General features: G+C 35.3%; 1 protein-coding gene across 1 annotated transcript in view; it reads right to left on the bottom strand.

The window, feature by feature from the left end:
- Positions 1-21810, bottom strand: part of TRDN (triadin) — a 274790-nt gene that overhangs the window by 141165 nt on the left and 111815 nt on the right. Inside the window, 6 exon segments of the mRNA XM_053973292.1 lie at positions 3278-3337; positions 8041-8235; positions 9553-9612; positions 12113-12172; positions 13538-13597; positions 16294-16353. Of these exon segments, the coding sequence (XP_053829267.1) occupies positions 3278-3337; positions 8041-8235; positions 9553-9612; positions 12113-12172; positions 13538-13597; positions 16294-16353 (495 nt within the window).

Here is a 21810-nt window from a genome sequence, read left to right as displayed (position 1 = left end):
TGAGAAATTGCCATTTATCATTTATTAGCATGTTAGACAGAAGGAAAAAAAAATATTTTTAAGGCCCATTTCTCAAGAGATAAAATCAGAAAGCAGTTTTTTATACTGTGTGCAGTAGGCCTTAAGTGGCATACCTATAAATATATCAGTAGAACCCAACCGGTCACTGTTGCAGTCATGATATTCATGGGAAGGACTTCTGGATTAGAAAAAATTATTTTATGGCTAAAACTCCACTGTTATCATTGTAAATAGCTGAGAGCCTCAAATACTTCCCTTTCATAAAAATTAAAATATATGTCTTAGAAGTTATTTCATATTGATACAATTATTGTGTTTTAAAGGAGGACATCCATGAAATTTGTAAGTATTAAGGACAAATACTAACCAGTGGAACAAGAAAACCAGCTAATGCTGCATGAAGCATCTTAGCAAAAAATTCTTCTTTATATGGCTTCCTTGAATTCCCTGTGTACATTTCATTCATTTTTTATAGCTAGACTGCAGTGTCATGATGAAACTTTGAGCAGGTGACAAATATTTCAGCTTCAATTGTTGAAATCAACATAAGAGCATTAACTGACCTCCAACAGCTCGATGTGACTGACAAAATGTATTATTTGATATATTTTAAGAAGTGTATTTATTAATGAAACTTAAGGAACTGAGCTTTACTTTTAATGTTAATTGTTTGAGCACTATAAAATGCCATATTAAGTGGATTACTTTTTTATAAAATCTTTCTTAAAATTTATAGAAAAATAAGAAAAACCCTAATCTTAGAAGAATATATATGATTTTTTATACAAAAGTATAAATATATAAATATATAAAGTATATACTTTTTATACAAAAGTACTTTGTAAGAAAAAATGCTGAATGATATTACTAATAACAACATTGTAAATTTTGCCTAAGGAATCTGAAATTGATGCTTGATGCAATAAATCACAAAAAATCCCAATATGTCTATGCAAAGGAATTTTCTATGACAATTTTTTTTTCTCCTTCACAAATGGTAATGTTGAGATTGATAGAAATCATTCCTTGTTTGAAAGAATTGCAGTGTCAAGGTGACTGTAATTTAATTCCTCAGCTGATTTGCACTCAGAACTCTTTTTGGGACAAAGTTCTTTACTATAAAATATATAGATAGATAAAAAGATAAAACATACCAGATTGTAAATCTAATTGGATATTAGGGTTATTAAAGGGTGTTTTCCCCACATTTACCTATTCAGTAAAATGAATTACAGTATTGCTTCTGTTCACAAAAGGACAGTGTAAAATGAGCACTTTGCCTGAGAATAACAGTAACAAACTAATCGAGTACTGTTTGGTGGCACTCTTCTCAATGATTTCCATAAATCAAGGCTGATCATACCTGACCTCTACTTTGCTTCTCAGAAACACTGAGTAGTGTTTCTGGAGTCTGGATGTTCCAGCATTGCCTTTCACAGCTGGTGGGTTGACTAAAGCTTGTTTTGAAGGCAATGCTTTTTTTTTTTTCCCTCCACAAAAATGCATTTGGCTTCAGCACAACAACCATCTGCAGCATTTAACTTCAGGGCTCAACAAGTGACTTGAGAGGTTAAAAAGCAGTCACTTTACAGGTGCAGCCCCAGGTGGGCTTTGAGAGAGTTCTAAGGGGTAGTACTTTTCCACTTCACCTAAAAATTAGATTATTTAAGTTACTTTAAGACGTATTTCCTCTTTTTGGAGCCTAAACCTGACACCCTAGAGCTTCATTCACTTGTAAGGCCATCTGATCTTTAATTTGTGGTTTCTTACCACAAGTCTGTCATAGCACACTGGTATGACACAAGACAAACACTGGAAGGGAAGAGTCATGTCCTTTATCTCCTGAAATTCAAGTCACTACAGACTTCGTTCTCTATTTCACTGCTCCCCTTCATGGTTTTCCCAGTTTCCTTGTAGCTGGAAAAGTCAAAACTGAAAAAAACCAAACTGTCCCTTCATACAGCATGTCTGCTCTGCCTCAGGAGAGGGTCACACAGGCCAGGGAGCCTCCCGCGAAAAAAGGCCTTTTTTGCTGCTGCTTGTAAATGTCAGGAGAACTGTAAAAAAGATCTTGAAGATCTCCATGAAAGTATTTCTTATGTGAATTGTTGATGGTACAGCTGTGTAAATCCAGAAACTAAGTCATTCACATTGGTACAGGGTGTTATTTTTTATATCAAAGCATGACTGAGTCTCTGGAAGTTTTGGCTAATCATTCTCCTCCTCTGAGTCCAAAGCAGTCCCTCTGTTTATAACTGGTTGTCTTTAGAAGTCCTAGAGGAGATGCAGTATTTTGTTCTCTTTTAATGGAACCCTCTCCCTGCTGAATCCCAAGCTTGTTCATTTTCTCTCTACAAAAATCTGTGTCCTCCCTCTCTCCTTTGTGAGATTCTTTCTTTCTCAGCTACATCCTTAGGACTTCCCAGTTCTGTCTGAGCCTGGGCATGTCAAGAGAGGATGTAAGCCACAAGGCAGAGATAAGAAAAAACCAACCAATTCAGAGGTGTACCAGTGGAGAACTTGTTGAGCAAATAACTGAACAAACAAAGCTGGTAAGGTTTAGAGTGTCCTTAAATATTCTCTCCTTAACTCTTCTCATGAATATTATTGATTTTCATTCCTAGGGTTATGTCTCTTTACAGTATGTCTAGACTTCAGCAGGAAGAGTATTTATTAAATAAGGTCAGTGTCTACTGACTTAATATTATGAGATGATGCTCAGTCATCATCAGTAGCTCTATCTGCTTTTTTCAGTGAGGAATTAAGTGTCTGTGTTAGAACAGATTAGCATGGAGATGTGGGAAGAGAGAAGATAAAGCACAGAAATGGTGGATCAGCTAAGGTATTTTATATACTAACAACAATGGAAGTTCTATTTTTGAAGCATTTTGGAGTTAAGCCCTGCTATTTGTGGAGAAAAAAAAAAACAACAAACCAAATAATAAGCTATTAACAATAAGCTCCTTCCTCTTGCATCTCAGCCAAAAGAAGCATGGAAAATTTCAGCAACTTCTACAGCCTTCCATTGACTCTACTTTTAACATAACCTTGATTTTAATTCATGCATTGTAGACAGAAAATTAGAAGCTTTAAGAAAACAGCCATTAGCTCTTATGCTTTATTAAAACTATTTGCACACTCTGTTGCTCTTGTGAGACCTTTCAATAATAAAAATCCACACTTTTAATACATAAAGGAGCAAAAACTTGCAGGGAAACAGAATATTAGAACAGAGTTCAACGATATAGGAAAGTACCTGGATAAAAATCCCCTTGCGCAAACATGTCAATCACATAGCGACAGAATGCATATTGATCTACCAGAGCAAAAAGGAAAAGAAGAGTAATGAAGAAAGTAAATTTAGAATGTCATTTGTATTTAACAGTGAAGATAAAGTGTGGCAGTGCAAAGACGTCTCAGTAGCCTTTTCATATGTAGTCTTATTATATATTTGTGTTTTTTTCCTGACCTTCAAGTGGTTCACATTTAGAAAGCGACAATTTGTTGCCCAGATCTAATTCAAAACCTCTAGCCAAGAACTGTAGAGCTTCCAGTGTCCCAGAGCTACCACCTCATTTGCTGGGCCAGCTTTTCTTGGCATATATCCTAACCCCATGCACAAGTACAGTGCAAACTGCTGCCTGGCTACAGGTCTCATAGACTTTTCATCATCCATGAAGATCAATTTCACAGACAGCTGATAGAAAATTTTAAAAAAGGGTTTTATATCGCTGTGTTTTTTAATATGTTTTTACCTGTATAATAAATATGTATATTTAGTGAATGGTCATATAAAGAGAACTTTGTGTACTTACACTCACATAGCAACAAGATTTTCCACAGAATTCTACTGTTTCACAATAGAATCATTTTCCAAACACTAATCTTTACAAATACATATGTATATATTAATTTTGTGTATATACATACATACATACATATATATATATATATACACACATTTTTTTAAGCTACACTACTCAGAAATTAAGCCTTCTGAATCTAAATAAAATGCTGATTCCAGAAGTGTTGATTGTCTATTGATTTCTCCTATACATAAACAGAGCTGGAGAGCTTAATAAAAATTTCTAACATTAAGAATGGTGAGGAAAAGTTATCAGCTTTAACTGGGCACAGAAGAATTTCAATATTACTGTATTCTTCATCAGGCCAGAAAAAACATCTTGTTGCCCCAGTGGACTTTAAGGGGCATTTGAAAGCTAATGTTGATGTCTAAATGCCAGTTCTGGTTAGCTAAGTTAATTCTCAGTTGTCCTTGACTGAAGCATATTCATCCATCTGTCCAAGTCTCTTCTAGCACAGTTCCTACACTGCAGAAGTTACATCTCTTCCTCTCTCCACCTCCTTTGGCATCCCTGTCCTACTCACAAAGCTGCTTGTTGGCCCATTGCCAACTCTACAATAAAATTATGCTGGCTTTGGAATAAGTAAAGTTTTAAAAATGGCATTACTGTTACATTTAAGTGAAAACTGTAATTCCCAAGTATTTGACACTTGTTATATTATTGACTTTCATACATAGGTCACTGCTACATCAGTATCACTTGATGCTGAGGCATTTATGTTGTCTGATACAGCAGTCCTTGAATGAAGAGCTACACCTTTCAAGTCATTATTTCCTATGCAGATGTAGAAATTAGAAAAAGGTTTACCAACTCAACAAATATCCAAACATTTTTTCTAGTTGATAGAAGCCTAGGCAGCTGTTTTGTGTTAGTGAGATAGCAAGGGCAATACTAGTCAGGATTGTAGAGTCTGGGGCATAACTTTCAGCATGTACTCAGGGCTGTGGCTGTAAATATTTCCATTAAAACCCTGAATGAATATTAATAATAATTTTTACTTTCATATTTGGGAATTCAATTTTATCATTCTGGCTGACTCCAACTTTTTATTCCTTCCTTAAGGCTATGGTATCTGCCCTAAGTCTATATGATAATTTTAAAAAAAAAAAAAAACAAACCAAAAAACAGTGTGTGTGTGAGAAAACACATACAGATCTGTTTTCTTAAGCCCACCTAAAGCTACTGAAACAAGCAAAGTGTTTGCACTGACTTTGACACTGTTGCAATAGTGCCTCAGTGAGTATTGATAAATAAAATGAAGCAATGCCAAGACTTTAGCCCAGAAAACAAATGGCAGGGCACAGTTCTTGCTCAAAAAGCTGCTTTTCTTAGTTCTCTTTTGCCAAAAAAAGCTGCCCCTATCCTTGCTGCCTGTTGAGAAGATTTCCTGGACCATCTGGGACACTGTACAAAAGACTGCTAGAGGATACAGAACAAAACTATGGCAGGGGACAACACACTATGTGGACAGTCCCAGGGCAGAGCACAAGCCTGTGCTGGTTCTATCTGAGTTGTGATATAGACATAGCCTGAGGCCCTAGAATCACACCATTTCATTGATATTAAAAGAATCCATTCTTTAAACTATTCTTCTGGTTTATTTGTGGGCTGTAGTAGTATACACCACAAATAAACCAGACTATGTGGCTGATTTTTGTTTATCTGTTTTGTGTGGCTGTTGTGGGGGCCTTTTTTGTGGGTTTATTTTGTTTTGTGGAAATGTAATTTGAATAAACTTTTTTAAAAAAGCCTTAATCTTGATTGTACCTCAGAAATAAGATTTTGTATTAATTTCTCCTCATATTATGTCTTTAGCAACTCTACTTAAATATGGGATTTATAAAAGAAATTGAAGGCAGAATGTAAAACTCTAAATAATAAAAATATAACTTCCATATGGCATAGCAAGGTGCACTGTAACATCCTATTTAAGTTCATAGGAATGCTACCAATCAATAAAGATTGAAATCTAAGGAATTTTAAACGACCATGATTTTTCAATTGCCTCTTCATGGCTAAAAATCCATTTTGATCTAAAGTCCCTTATTAAAAGGAGAATTTCACACTTTAGTTATCACCTATAACTCTATAATGATAGCACAAATATCCATATAAGTACTAAAAGATCACATCAAAATTTAGGACTAAATTCTTACTGATAAAAATACTCATAGATGTTTTTGTCATTGGACTTAATGTGATGTACCCAGGAAGATGACCTATCCTTTTTAATTTTAATTTCAGTATGAAATGATGCAAAAACTCTTGTGTGATCACTGCTGTATTTTTTATGGTTTCAGATAAGCTGGCAGAACTACTCCCTTGAGCAAGTAAAAATTGCAGGATCAGGAAATCTCTGCAAAACTGCATTGATTTTAAAATTATGTTCACCTTGGGTCACAGTGGGACTGAAATATAAAAATGAATTTTTTTAGAGTATCCAGCTGGGCAGCAGTGGTTTATGGTGGGAAAAGGAAGCATGACAGTAGGAAATGCAGCTTTCACTAGATGTGCGTAGCCCTGTCTCCAGTGATAAAGGCAAGAGGCTCCTTCCTTCCTCCACTCCATCTGCTTATTCTCATTTTCACCTGCTGTGATTCCATGCACAGTCACTGGGTCACACTCTAAAGCAGCCTTGTAAAGTGATCTGTTAATGTTTGATGTCAAAGTGGATCATTTTGCTAATATTTATCAGCTTAAGTTGCTGGGAAACCCACAAAAATCCCAACAAACAAAAACCCACTACTATTCTATTGGTCTCTGTAATCTTTGATCCCTACTTAAAATATTTTGTTGTTATCTGCACAGCATTTCTTTTTGAGAGCTTTATCCTGAACAGTATGGAGCAGATCCCACTGTGCACTGAAACTCTGCCAGAGCAAACAAAAAATTGAAAGATATTTTCACCTCCCAAGCAAACTGAACAATTTGCTGAACTTTGTCCTTGATCACAGCAATCAGTGTGATAGATGCTGCTTTGATTCCATGCCTCAAGGTCCCAATATATCAAGTGAAAGACAAAATTAACTGGAATACAAATAAATGTTAAAAAATACTAGTTCAGCATACTGTGTATGTCAGAAAGTGGGCTATGTCTCAAACTCTCAGTTTTCTAGAAAAGTATAATTTAGGCAACTCCTAAGGGGTCCAGAGCAATGGTTATGAAAGTCTGAGAGAATCTGATCAGGCAGACTCAGATATCCAGGCAGGGATGGCTTCTTTGATGTTTAGGCACAGCAATTTATCTGTGGTTAACAGCTGAAAGGATCAGATAGGCTCACTATGCAACGCTGAGCCGCCTCTTTCAATGTCAGAATAATCCCGTGGCTGCAGTGTGGCAGTTCCTACAGAGAGCCAGGTCCTGCTGCCTTCATTCATACAAAATTGTACTTAGTGCCATGGAAATGCCACAGGGAAATCAGGGAACCAGTCTGTGCAGCCTGGGAGTAGAAGAACCCAGGATTACTCTGACAAAGTGGAACATGTAGTTAACACCTTATTAACTATATGGTGTTGATGCATGTTGATTCTTTGTTTTATCACTTAATTTCTTCCTTACACTAGAGTAATAGCATTTCTTTCCTTTTTGGAAGAAATCTGGAAGTTGTTCACATTAAATTATAACAGGCAGGTATGTCGCTATGTTGTACAATACTTGACAACCTGACAGTGCCTCATACAATATGATGTTAGATAAACTACTACATTCCTTTTACACTGTTGCTACTATCATTATGGTTACAGAGGACATATGCAGATGTAGAAATAAACCTAAATTCACAATAAGTCATTGGACAGTCTGAATTTTCAAAAATAACTCTGCTTGCAATCTACTACATTAGATGCTACTGAGCAAATCCATGAAGTCTCAGATCTATCTGAAGAGAAATTGGTCCTTGGTAAAGAAGAATTTAAATTAAAATGAAACTTTAGCCATGACAAACTTCTAGATCCTTCTGAATATATACATTAAACTTATTTCATTTTCTGTAATCACGTCCTAGCAGTGTGAGGTTCATGTGGAATTTATTTGTACTGCACTTTTGCTTTTCATGGGTGCACTTTGGTCCTTGACAGATTTAACTCCATTCTCTCTCCTTCTTCCCTACTACCTTTTTAGGATCTTCGTCTGCTTCCTCCTCGTTTTGTTTACCTTTCTTGTCCGATTTAGTTACAGTCTGAAGAGCTTTCTCCTCCTTAACTTTCGTTTTGGCTTTTATTAACCCAGTTTCTGTTGTTTTTGTCTCTGCCTGCTTGACCTTCTCTGCCGTCTTTGCTTCTCCTTTTCCATCCTTCACTTCCTTTTTAACTTTTGCTTCCACTTTAGTGCTCTTTACTTTCTTCTCCTCTGCAGGTAATAAAGAAAAAGCTTTCAGTGTCATTCTCTGCCCCCAACATAACATTTAGTGCCATTTACTTTATACTATGCTATTAATAATGAGCATTTCATTAATAACAGCTTGGTAAGATCTGATGAAAACTATAATCCCCTCAAACCAGGCAGAATTAAACAGAAATATGAGATCCAAAGAGGTTTTATCTTCAGTGCTATACCACGAACTTGGCTGATGCTAAATATAATAGAATATGGCAAATAATATTAAGTGTTTCTAATATGATAGTTTTTCTGGTATAAACTAGGGATAAAATGTTGGTTATTAAGCAAACAAATATGGGAGGTACTATATGTACAAGTTTAGACTTCAGAGTTAAACTCTGTTGTAAGCTGGAAAAATAATGTGTGGTTATTTTTAAGGGTTGCTTTCATGAATTGATTCTCAGTCTCAGTCCAAGAAGTTTTGAGTTTTTGAGTCTGAATCTATACCAGTTCTTGGGGCTGAAAGTGTCTGAGACCAATTCATGAGATGCCCTTCAGCAGAGTGAGGAGGCTTCCAAGGAGAATTATTATTGATACTGTAAATATCAGTAACTGAAGCTACACAAGAGTTTGATGAGACCCAAAGCATTCTTTCTGCTTTTATGTGTCAGCAACTTTTTCTCACCTGAGACATGCATGCTTCCAGTATGTGTGTTTCTAGTTCACCCCAGTGGAAAATCCAATAGTAGTATAAACTACCACTGGATATGTTTTACCTGTTTAGTGCAAAGTTCATACTCCCATTTTCTTCATAGATCTAAATGTCTCCATCCTTGAGGCAAAACTTGTCTGCTACCAAATTTATGTTTTCTGTAAGGTTCAAGACTTCTATTTCTGTTAAATCACTGAGATGATTAAACTGATTTTATCAATATGTAAACTGGAATATCTAACTATTGCAAACCAGAATTCAGATATTTATATAAGAGCATTACTACTCCCAGACAAAACCAGGTATTGCTGGCTAATGGAGAATTAATTTCCTTAACTAGTTATGAAAACATATGTCAGATCACTTTACAGGTAGGCTTCATTGTTTTTCAGTGAAATGGTGTTTCATACTTTTATTTTCAATTTGAAATTTCAACAGATTTTGAAAAGGATCAAACATAGAATTAACCCCTGGATGTTCTACAAATATTTTAATTCTGATTATATATTAATTTCATTTTAGTTTCATGCAGCTGATTTTTCACACACATTTACAGTCTCTGCTTGAATAAAATAAAGTTTATGCATTTCAATGTCAATTTAGGTTAAAAGGCTGTAGTATAGATAAATAGATACCTTTGGGAGGAGTTTTCTTTTCAGCTTTTTCATGTCTTTCAGGTGCATCTTTTTGAGTTACTAGAAATAAGAACAACTGTGTATTAGGGAAAAATCTCACAAAGAGCAAGAAAATATTGCCAAAACACAACATAATCATTGGAAATTTCACATTTCCTTATGATTCCTGTTTTTCAGTTTTCAAAATTGTTTTCAGATTCATATAGCAGGGTAAAAAACTTCAAAATATCTGTTTAGGCTCCTTTACCAGAAGACAAGTGAGTCACACAGATCTGAAGCTTACTAGGGAATATTTTTACTACATATTCCAGATGAAACAAACTTGCTCATGTCAAGTGCTGAGCACGGGTTTGGCTTTATGCTCCAGCCAACAGGAAGCCATGTGGCTGTATTTGTCTTACAGAAAGGTGTTTTTCTTAGCTTGGGCTCATTGTCGACAAACACAGCCATAAGTCCGGTGTTCACTTCAGAGCCCAGCTTGAGTGAGTTCATGTCTGCATAAGATACACTGTGTAAACACACACACAACTGTGTTCCAGAAAGACTGTTAAAATTTTATGCAGACCTCTATCTTTGCCCTCCTGGTCACCATCCAGACGGAATACCAGAACAAACCAGCCTTGAGAATTAATTACACTTCTTTCAGCTGATAACTACATAAGAGCAACATCCTCTCTAACTGAATTACATCCTGGAATTCCAGCCTGTACAAGACTTGATACTTAGACTTGGTTTTATTTTTTTAAGATGTTTTTAGATGATGTGTTTGGAAAACACTCATATCACTGAGGCTTTCTGGAGCCTTTATCAGAGTCTGAAGAATTACCTTGAGTCTTTGCAATGAGCATAAAGAAAAACTGCTGACTCTGTGGGAAGTAGCCACACAGTTTTCAGTATGTCCATTCCCCAGAACTGGCCAGAACTTGAACATTTTCATTTCCTAGGGACTACAAGTGGTTGAAACAGGCCCTCAGCACTGCTGGTAGCTAATCCAGTTTAGAGCAGACCCCTGAGGAAAGGGAGGTGGGCCTGGCAACAGGAAGCTCAGCAACACACTGCTGGCAGAAAAGCACCTTTGGACATGCTGAGGAAAACTGTCCTGATGCCCCGATGCCATAGGGGCTCATGGCAGGGAAACTACCCAAGAGAGGGCAGCATGGCTATGTCACACTGCAGCCACAAAGCTTCACAGCTGCAGTGTCCAAATTCTTCGTAAAATTTTCCAGCCAGTGGCTGGAGTAATGGCTGCTATTAAACACATTAAGGCTCTGAGTGATTATTTGGTTAGCTAGCACAAGATAAATGGGTAAAGAGGCTGGCTGCTTATTAAGACTATCTCAGTGATTCTTGGAAGTTATTTACTTTTCAAGTCAACACAGACACTATGGGCATTTATTTTCTCTGGCTTACTTCATCATTATTTCATTTTATGAAAAAAATCCCACACATTCAAGCTATACACTGAAAGTAGAAAAAAATGAATAATATCCCTGTAAAAGAGAGACTGGACAATGGCTACCCTTCAAAGATCTTTAAGGCTTTAAGTCTTCATTCTGATTTTTTTTCTTCACTTTTACTTTCTGTTTTGCATTTCTTCTATGGTCAAGTCAAACAAAAGAGTGATTTGTATATTTACATCCATATTGTCTGAACATATTCAAATTAAACCTCGTTAATTCATGCATCTCAACATCATGGGATTAATCTCAATGCCATAACAAACTGGCGTGAATATATGTTGCATACTATTTCTTCAAGAGTCAACTGAGGAAAATAAGAAGAGACTGAAACTGAACTTCATTATAGAAATATCTGCCACAGAGAAATAGCTAACCTCAGAGAAAAACAATCAAATGCCAAGCAATAATTAATGTTAGTCTTTAAAAAATGGCATAATAGAGCAGAGCAAGGTATTAGATTTTTAAATTTCCCTGTCCAAACCATAGCCAAAGATGGAATTATCAGTTAAAAGAATAGTGAAATTCACCCCTCACACACCCATGACATTGCTTCAGAATATATATGATAATTATTAGATATGTAAATCTTAACCAAAGCCACTGCTGCCATAGAAGACAGTGCAAATCATATACTGAAATTAAATGTTATTGAAAAAAATAAAGGCAAGAAAATGAAATTCTATTTTTGGATATGACGGAAGATCCAGACTGAGAGATAGTAAATACTCTTGTACTAGGTCTGCATCAGGTTGAAAACTAATACATAAGAGAAAACCTTCTTTGCAAGCAAATTGCTGAATCCCTTTGTGGAAAAAAAGGCATCAGGGAATGCAAAAAAAATTGTCATAGGTTTTATTCTTTGACTGCATAAGAATGATTTGTAATAAACTCTGTGCATCAAAACAGGAGAGTAAAGCAAGAAAAATATGCTGAGCAAGACTTCACTCAGGCTGATCAAGACCTGCTCAAGCAAAAGGGACAACACTCAAAAAATGTTCAACATGAACTAGAAGAGCTTTGTACTTTAAATACTTATCTCCACACTCTCCCAAGATTTCAAGCACTTAAATTGTACAACTCTTGATGATGATCCACAATACCTTTAGACGGTGCTTTCTTTTCTTGTTTTTCTGGCTTTTCAGGTTTCTCTTTGTGAACAGCTAGAAATAAAACCAATAATCTTAATGGTCATTAAAAAAAAAAAGTTGCATTTAAATGAGAAAAAGGACCAAGAAACACAAGTAGGCACCATGGTTTGCATGGTATGCAAAGAATGAGAAAGATTGATTCAACTGCTGCTGTTTGTTGTTGATGCCAAGACAAGGGATTGGAACTTTCAAAAACTTATCTGCCATCACTGAGGCCTTTGCCATTGGCTGGAGGAGCAGCAGCCTTTCTAGCTCCAGTGTAATCCCATGAAAGAAGATAGTTAAGAAGAGTCATACTTATTTTTATTGGTTTTTTTTCTTTCTTTAATATATTTATGTCCTATAATTTATTGATTTATTTTGGTTTATTGTTATTTTTTAGCTTTCTTGTTTATTACTTTGGTTAATTTCTGAAGGATTTTCTGAACTCCACAGAACAACTAACAGTTTTTCCAGCCATGAATGATTAAGCACTATAATTAATTACAAATCTAATTGCAGTGACATTATAACTAATGTTCTTTGGGGCTTTTTGTTTGCTTTTAATTTCCACCTTACAAATTGAAATTAACTGCTCTGTAGTGCCTAGATTTCTGGCTCAGGTTTCAGAAACCTGAGTTGTGCGGTAGTCACTGAGTGGTGGGTAATCTGAAATATTCTCTTGTGTGGGCTCTGATTTGCTAATTTTTGGGGATTAATGTGTGCGCAGTAACTTGTCCATGGATGTGCAGAACTGATATATGCATGGGCTGATGTGCCCTGAGCTGACCTACAGGAATCATGTGTATGAAAACACACAGTTCCCTGTTTGAGCACAACGTATGAGATTATCCTAGGAACACAAAAATGTATGCATAAGCATGGAGCTGGTGTTTAAAAAGAAAAACAGTGCTAGATACCTATTTATTGCAAGTAACTATTGAAAAGAATTAGCCCTGGCTTATTCAGTGGCTATACAATGGCTCTATGCAGTATTTTATTTAAAATGCTTTTTTTTTCCACGTGACCTTCCTGATTACCTCTGTGAAAGGGCTGTCAGGTGCCTTTTTCTTGGATGACCATAGTGTCTTAGCAACCATTCTTATTGCAAGTGTTAGAAGTACTCAGTGATTATTATAAGATTACACTAATCCAGAGTACATAATATATTATTTCCCTTCCCCAGAAAAAACCAAACCAACAAAAAACATGCAGAAGGAATATTAAATGCTACTTAGCGTGTAAGGCTGCAAACTTTTTTATGATTTCATTATTTTTATTAATAATATTTCATAACTCTTTTTCTCCAATCAAGGGGATACATAAATGGAAATTGAGTGGAGAATTAGCTTTCAGGTACCTCCTAATGTAAAATAAATTCTGACATTAAATGATTACCTGCATGCCTTTCCTTTTTTTCAGGTTTTTCTTGTCTTTCCAGTTTGTCTTTACTTGTCACTAGGAAAGAAAGAAAAATAAAAAAATTTTTAAAAAAGTGGAAAAAAATTAAGAATTCAAAACAATTTCACCAAGATAAGCCCTAGGATGCTAAGTGGCAGAGTGTGTTACTGCTGAGCTGCCCCGTGCATATTTTTACATTGTACATCATACTACAGGGATGTGAGCAGGCAGCTCTGGCTAACGAGTTACTGCCATGGTAACATACCTCAGCTGTTTGCTGCATAACATCATCTCTTGCAATTGGCTGTCAATTCCAAAAGAATTCAAGAAAATTGTTGGTTACTAAGGCACAGCTCACAGTAAATGCTGCTGCCTGCGACAGGACGAGGGCTTCACCTTGGCCACCCCATACTCTGTCAGACCCAGATTGTAAAAACCCTGGAATCAATCTCGGAGCATAAGAGAATCACATGTGCAAATGATACATCTGTGACTTGCCAGCTGGCTTGAAAGGGTAACCAGTAATGGATATGGATGGTTAGTAATGGATACAGACACAGTCATGGACACTAGCTGAGATCAGTCCCTGGCAATGATGGTCCCAGAACCATAATTAGATACCCAGTATGTGCAAAGTAAAACTAACATTATGACAGTGGAAACTGCATTTTGCTATCCACTCATTCACAGAACATTTTCCACTCATTTTTCTTAGGATTTTACACCTTAACATTCCAGAAAATGAAAAATAAGTGTGCAAGTTTTAGAGCACTTCTGAAAGAACAGCTGTGAAAATGCAAGGCTAGCTTAAGTCTAACTCCTGTGGAGATTTCATCCAAGTTTAGTAAAACGCCTTTTGTCTAACATGAGGAGATAAGAAACTTTTGTTACAGTACCATGAATTCCATATGCAACTGGATGCAAAAGAAAAGTGGTAGGCAATATTCAGGCTTCTAAATTTTTAAGAAATATATTGATGAAATACATGAGAATATGGATGACATCTCTGACTGAGACACTGCTAAGTGACTGAGACACTTCTAATTACTCTCCGTGTCATTAAATAACTTTCTTAAACTTCATTCCAGATGTTGATTATAGATTAGAATAGGATGCTATTTATACTCTCCATTATCTCAATATTGAAAAGGCAATGTGTTTAATGTAGACAATAAGCAGCAAAAATACAGGGATGCAGTCTCTAGAGTCTCCCAGTCCCACTATAATGAAATGGACCTTAGAAAGACACACATTCATAGTTTTGAAATTTAATGTACAGTCTGAAAGTAATGTTTATTAGCACTGTGAATAGAGAGAATGCTCTATACACAGTAGTGCTTCCATAGCAGTTTTGGCAAGACTTCACAAAATAAAACTAATAGTTCACTTCAAGAAACAATACCACTAGGTAGACAGAATATTAATAGGATTTATGGCAAGCTAAGAAAGTATAATTGTCATTTTTTTTACTGGCTGAGTTTGCCTGGGATAATTTTTTCTTTGTTCTAAGAAACTTAATAAAGCATTAAATATTGTTCTCCTGTGAAATCAAGTTGAAGAGTTCCACAGGTTTTCCATATTATAGCAGAAGTCTTAAAGATAAATTCATGTTTTAATATGGGACATTATTTCCTTTGCTTTGTCATTTTTCCAAACCCCAGAAAAAATTTCCCACATTATCAGCATTCTGTTTTCTACTAATAAATATTCATTCTAACAGGCACCCCAATTTATATGCCTGCCATTAACTTCTAAAATCAGTCTTGTTAGCTCAAGGCATTTTGAATTACTTCTGTGAAGTGGAAAAGCTCCAATCAGAGACTGTTAGAAAGGCCTAGTCAAGCGCAGCTTTCAGGAGGTTCATCTTCACTCGTGTTCTTGGCCTGAATAAGTCTGCTGTGGCTGGATATTCAGTCTTCCCTTTTCTTTTTTTGGTATTTTATTATCATTGGCCTGTTTGCTCTTCCAGAATGTTTTTCTTCCTCCAGCCCAAGACTTCATTAGCCATAAGTGAGTGCAAAAGACATGTTCTCAGAAGAATTAAAAGTGTTTTGACAAGTAGGTGCACTCCACCAAAATTCCAATTTGCTAAAATATCCTCACGAAAAGAAAACAAGATGGTGGCTCTTGTAACCCAGAGCTAACTCATGAGACTCATGAGTTGTGGGTGGAGAGTAAGCAGTATCCTGATTTTGACTCCTACAAAAGATCTGTAATTTGTTGTTGGCATACACCACCAGGAAATTATAAAATTCTCTCTAAAACCTCTCCCCAGTGTCTCTGAAATTAATCTGGAGGAATTTATTTTTCTTTCTTTTTTTTTTTTTTTTTTTTCCTAATTTTTTTTTTTTTTAGCAGATTTCCATAGGAGAATGTCTACAGGGACCATTTCCAGTATGCTATAATTTACTAATTACATTTTGGTGTGAAGCATTCTCAAGAGCAAATAATATGCTTGGATTTATTCAAGAAGAATAAAAAGCACACCTATTTGTGTTCTGGGCATTTTTTACATAACTTACAAGTACAATAAAGACTCATTAATTAATACCTGAATATAATTTCAGCTTTTCAGTACAATGATGAATTCAAATTGTTTTTAAAAACCTTATTTTCCTTCCAGCTGGCTTTCATAACACCTCCTCCATCCTTAAACATTATTGGGATCTACAAGAACAGTCTAAGAGTCAATAGATTAGACTATTTTGAATCACTGATAAAAAGGCAAGGAATATCAAAAGCTGAATACATACCCTTTGGGGGTTCCTTCCTCTCAATTTTTTCTTGTTTTTCAGGTTTGTCTCTGTGTGTTGCTACAAATAATAAGCAAATAAATAAACTCCAGCTCACAATAAATCTGTAATCTAGATGTATTAATCACACTTATTATCGCATGAAAGTGATCAAGGAAAAGCATTCATAAACCCAAATAATGGATTTTAGCTCTGAGTCACAGGTACTTGATGATGTATAGACCTTCTGAATATTAACATTTAATTCCAGGTCCAAGAGAAATATTTTCCTTGAATAAACCTTCAGATATCAGACTATATTTTTCTGAAAGAAGTGATTATTCAGCAACCTCAATCTAATATGTCCTTTCTCTTTTGGTCCCATTACACAACCACTCTGACTCTAGGATTTCTGACAGAGGAAATTATTTTCAGCCCTTGACAGCATTGCTTTCTATTCTTAACAAAAAACCAGCCAGCATACTGCTTTCTATGCTATTTTGTTCTTTATTTTTAGCTGTCACTTCCGTCACAGGATGGATTAACAAGAAAACATCTCTTTTAATCAGAGTGTAACCTCAGGAAGAGCAGCTGTTCAAAACACAACCAACTCCATGCCCTGCAAGAGGCAGGCAAACATGAGTCCTTATAGACTCCGTTGCCCACCTAGGTTTCAGACCATGTTATGAAGTGGTTCAATCCCACATACTAATGATTTCATTCTTAGTAAACCCTACTACTAAAAGACTAGCATTTTTCAATTTCAGGGAAATATTTTTTTTCTTTTCTGTACCCAGGCTTCTGGGAAAAAGAAAAACAAATTCTGATTAGAAGACAGTGAGCTTTATAAGCAAGCACATTATGCTTTTGTATCCATTCATTTCACCAGCTTTCCAGTGAATGACATTTCACAAAAGTGCAAGCATTTTTTTGTTGGCTGAGTGTTTCCACATTAAAAAGCAGGTTGTAGTCATTAAGAAAAATCATTCAGAACATTCAGTAACTTCATTATGTCTTATATGTGTTTGGATTATCCAAAACTCATTTTCAGCCATAACAAGTAAATTACTGTGTTAACAAATGGCCATACAGTTAAAAAAGATTGAAGAGAGATATTTCAAAGCCTTTAAAGAATGTGGACAGCAAATTTACACTAAAAAAACCAGACTGTGAAGAAAACAGCAGCACCAGCAATGTATTATTGAATGAATTACATACTGCGACTCATTCAGATACTTTAGAACATCTAGGAGCATACCAAAAAAAAATCATTCTCCAAACTCAATATTTTTTGCAGAAATTGTAGCATGCTTTACATCTTGCATTTGTATTAGCAGATGGTGGCTCTATACAAAACACTTTTGTCAGTTTTGGCTGGACCAACAGCAGAGTTTTGCAAACAATGGCTCTGTGATGGTCAATGTGAGTGAAACATGAGCTTCTGCACATTCAGACAAAAGCTTTTGTAGTCTCTATGCCAAAAAATACAGCTGAACTATGCAGAACAGATTGATAATCAGAAAGCTTGTTTTTATCCACAGGACATCTTACTCATGTACTCTTACGAGAGATTATTGTGGATTTTAAAAAAATTATTGTAGTTTTTCCATAACAATTCCTTATTTCATGATTTGAGAAAAAAAAAATAACAACAACAACAAGAAAAAAACCAAAAAAACCCAAAAGAAATCAAAACAAACAAAACTCATACCCACACAGCAAACCCATAAAATGAGCCTTGATCAATACTAACTGAATTGAATGTCAGTAGAACTGAAAATGGACAAAAAAAAAATCTAATTTAAATTTGTTTCACATCCTCAAAATTATGCAAACAGCAAAAATGCAAGGAAATACTATCTGTGTGGATTACAACTTAAACATGAAGAAGGGATCAGTTGGCCCCTTCTTGAGAAAGAAAAGTAACTTGATGTATCTGGGCAGGGAGCCTGGAATGTGGATAAGCAGAGACCAGGCTGGCATAAGCATAAGCTATTTTTCTCTTCCCAATTATAGGCTGAAGGTGATCTCTGCTTAGTTTGAGAGCCTTATCCTGTGTGTTGATATCCCCATAGCCTCAGAGGTTGCTAATCTCAGATTGTAATGTTTATCATTACCTCTTATGGGCACTGTCAGAGCTATGGCTTCCCTTATTTGGGAAGGGCAGGTGCTGCCAAAAATTAAAGTGTTCATGTTTCAGGGCTGTGATCATTGGCCATTTTTGACTCTTCAGTCACCAACAAAATCCACGGAAACTTTTGTTCTGACAAATCTAAATCTGGTATTTCTTAACATATTAACTCTCCCCTGAGATATTTTCATGTTCAACTTCATATGTAGCTATAAAAGCTCTATAATAAAAAATACATCACTGCCTACAGATCTTTTCCATATTTTGCCACTTGGATATATTTTTCTTTTTCAAGGGCTTAACACATGCCCTTTCTCAAGCCCACAATTCTAGGTGAAAGTATTCAATTTTAGAATTAGCCAGGCTGGCCATACTGCCATGTTTCTGTGAAAAAAAAATTAGAGTTGATTGGATTTTCTTTTCCATATTAAAAAAAAAAAAAAAAAAAAAGGTTGAAAAGAGCACAAGCATACAAAAGTGTTTTTAAGGCTACTTACTGTTCAGCTGAAAAATGCTGAAATTAAAACTGTTCATTCAATTTGAATTCAACTATTTTACTAGCTTTATGATATATTTTGTAATTAAAATATCACCTCTTTTATTACTTTTTGTACTAGGATGCTGGTGACATCCATAAGAGAAAATAATAACTATACTTAAAAACCAAGTAGATTTTTATGGCAATTGTGGAAGCTAAAATTTTTCTGCAAATTTAAAAGAAATTTTCTTGGACTTCCTTGCAAATACCAAAAAGTCATAAGCTCAGACTTAAGTGTTATTAATATTGGAAAAAAATATAACACCCCAACCTAATTTTCACTAACCTAGATTTTGGAAATTGCTGAAACATTTTTGCATGTCTTTGGATGAAAATTCAGCCTGAGGCAAAAACATGAACATGGGAAATCTCATCCTAAGTGACTGGAGTGTGATAAATTTATAAATAATCTAAAATAGAAGCTTATAATGGAAAATTTTAAGGAAATTTAACAATGTATTCCAGACTTAATATTGCTATCTACTTCACAGAGAAATAAAAATAAGAATATTGCTATCTACTTCACAGAAAAATTAAAATAAGAAGCATTGCATATATGTGGAAGGATTTTCCTAATTTCAATCATCATCACAGATTTTATTTGCATCAAATTGAAGACATGGTGAAGGGGGACGTGGTTTAGTTTTTCTTGGATAAAATTCTCCAACAAAGACATTCCACCTTCCAAAACAGAAAGAGTGAAAAGAAGAGGTGTAGTAAGGCGCTACTTCTGTACCTGAGAGAAGCAAAAATATTTTCTAGCTGAATAAGTCTTAAGTCTGCTGCTTAGTACAAAGCCAGGTGATGAGTGCAGTAAGCATGAAGCAGAGATTGCTTGCTCCAGCTAACAGACTAAGTGCTTGTCTACAGAGCTGCACTCTCAGGAAAGTTAAGATAAATGAACTAATACAATGAAGTTAGAGTGCATTAGTCAGAGAGCATTAAATCTCTGCCGAGATGCTTTCATTCGGAAGCAAAGCAACTTTAGATGGCTACAACTTAATTCTTCCTGAAGGAACACTGAAAAAAAAGGGGTTGGTCTGGAGAGGGGCATACACTCCCAAGTCCAAATACATAATTTAAGGAAACTGCAGCTATGTTGCCATCTGTACCATGTTCTCCAGTTTAAAGTTAATACAGGCATAGTTGTAGCCGTACCCTGAGAAATCAGACTAGACAGAGTTGTCTGTGTACAAAATATGCCTTTTAACTTATTAACTTGGTGAAATTATGTGCGGCTCTAGAACACTAGGATTTGTATGGTTTAGCTCTATTTATATATTTAGCTGTCTCAAATACTTTGTCTTCCAGCTACAGCAAATTAACCATCATTACATTGTTTTCTTTCATACCTCATCCCAACAGCAATGTATTAGTGAAGTGATTTTGGGAAAAGCCACACAGTAAATAAATGTTTTCCCATTCCTTCTCAATGCCTGTTTTAATTAGAGCTATTTCCCAGAAAGACAGGGCAATTCATTTCACTGGTGACATCAGTTTTCCATCAAAATCAGAAATTGTCATTGAACCTTCCATTAAATAGAACTTCTGTATTTACATATACTTTTATCTCTATATTTTTAGTATTGTTCTTATTTATTGTCAAAACAATGCATAATTAACTCTTATTGATAGTAATAGTACTAAAAATTATATTGCCTATTTCTTAAACAGGCTCCAGCAGTGACTCAGAGTCCTGCAAAATCTGTCTAGAACACAATATCTAGATGCTCAGGAGAGTTGAGTACAGAAAGACAATCAATCCCTTGTGCCTCTGCTGGCTGATGAAGCTCCTGGTCATGCAGTCCAGGTGCCACTGCACTTGTGAAATTACTAATATCTCAAAAAACAAATTGGAAAGACCTTAATATGTAGTGAATTTGTGCTTATGTGTATGCGTTATCATGAAATAATTTGATTTCAGGGCTCTTAAGCATGACCAATGGCTTTGTGAAATTATTTCTCAGAGTATTTCTTCTTTCCAGGATTAAATTTGTTACAATAATTGAAATAGACATTATTGCTAGTAGTCTATCAAAATATTTAATTAAAAGCAAATTTTAGGGTACCAGTTGCCTGGTTTTCAATACTGTTTGAATCTTTTAATTTCAGACACTTCCATCTGGGATTTTTATTCATTATAACCGTTCCTCATGTTTCACTTCAATCTTTCAAAAATTAGGCTTATAGATTGAACTCCCTTGTAAACTGTGGGACTTGTACTCAGAGGATTTGACTATTCAAAAATATAATTAAATTATTTTTAAAACTCTAGTGTTCCCACATGTTGGGCAGAAGACAGAAATGTTTTTTTCCATTTCCTACTATTAAAAATATTAATTTTACTTCTGGATTTTTTTTTTCTGTTAAAAACAATAAAAGACTTTATTTGTATGTATTTCCTGAAAGTACTTTAGGAGGTAACAGTAAAATTCCCTAAGGATTCATGCCTTTATTACACTGTAGACAGAGGCCAGACAGAAAGTTTTCTTGTCATTGTACCTCCTGTGTACAAGTTGCATTGTTGGGATAAAACATAAAAGCAAAATAGAGAAAAAAATTTGTTTTGTGCTTTAGCAACTGATTGTATAACTAGAGACAGTATTATCAGGCACATAAATAATGGAACTTAACTAATGACACCTGAACACTTTTTTTTTTGGCATCTTACAATTTCTTTGTAATAATTTCTGCAATGTTTGTATTGTTTTGTGTAAAGAAATGCACTTTTGTATAGATGAAATGGTACACAAGAGGCTGTTTTTGGTCAAGATTGCAACATCATTTGTGTTTTTAGATTACTTTGCTTCAAAACACCTTAATTGGGATCCTTGCTAATGGATCTGAGTTCATTATTGCCTGGCTTTCC

This window comes from Vidua macroura, chromosome 3 (genome assembly GCF_024509145.1).
Source record: "Vidua macroura isolate BioBank_ID:100142 chromosome 3, ASM2450914v1, whole genome shotgun sequence".
Lineage (NCBI taxonomy): Eukaryota > Metazoa > Chordata > Aves > Passeriformes > Viduidae > Vidua > Vidua macroura.
Note: the sequence above shows the minus strand (reverse complement) of the source record. Positions and strands in the feature narration are given on the sequence as shown.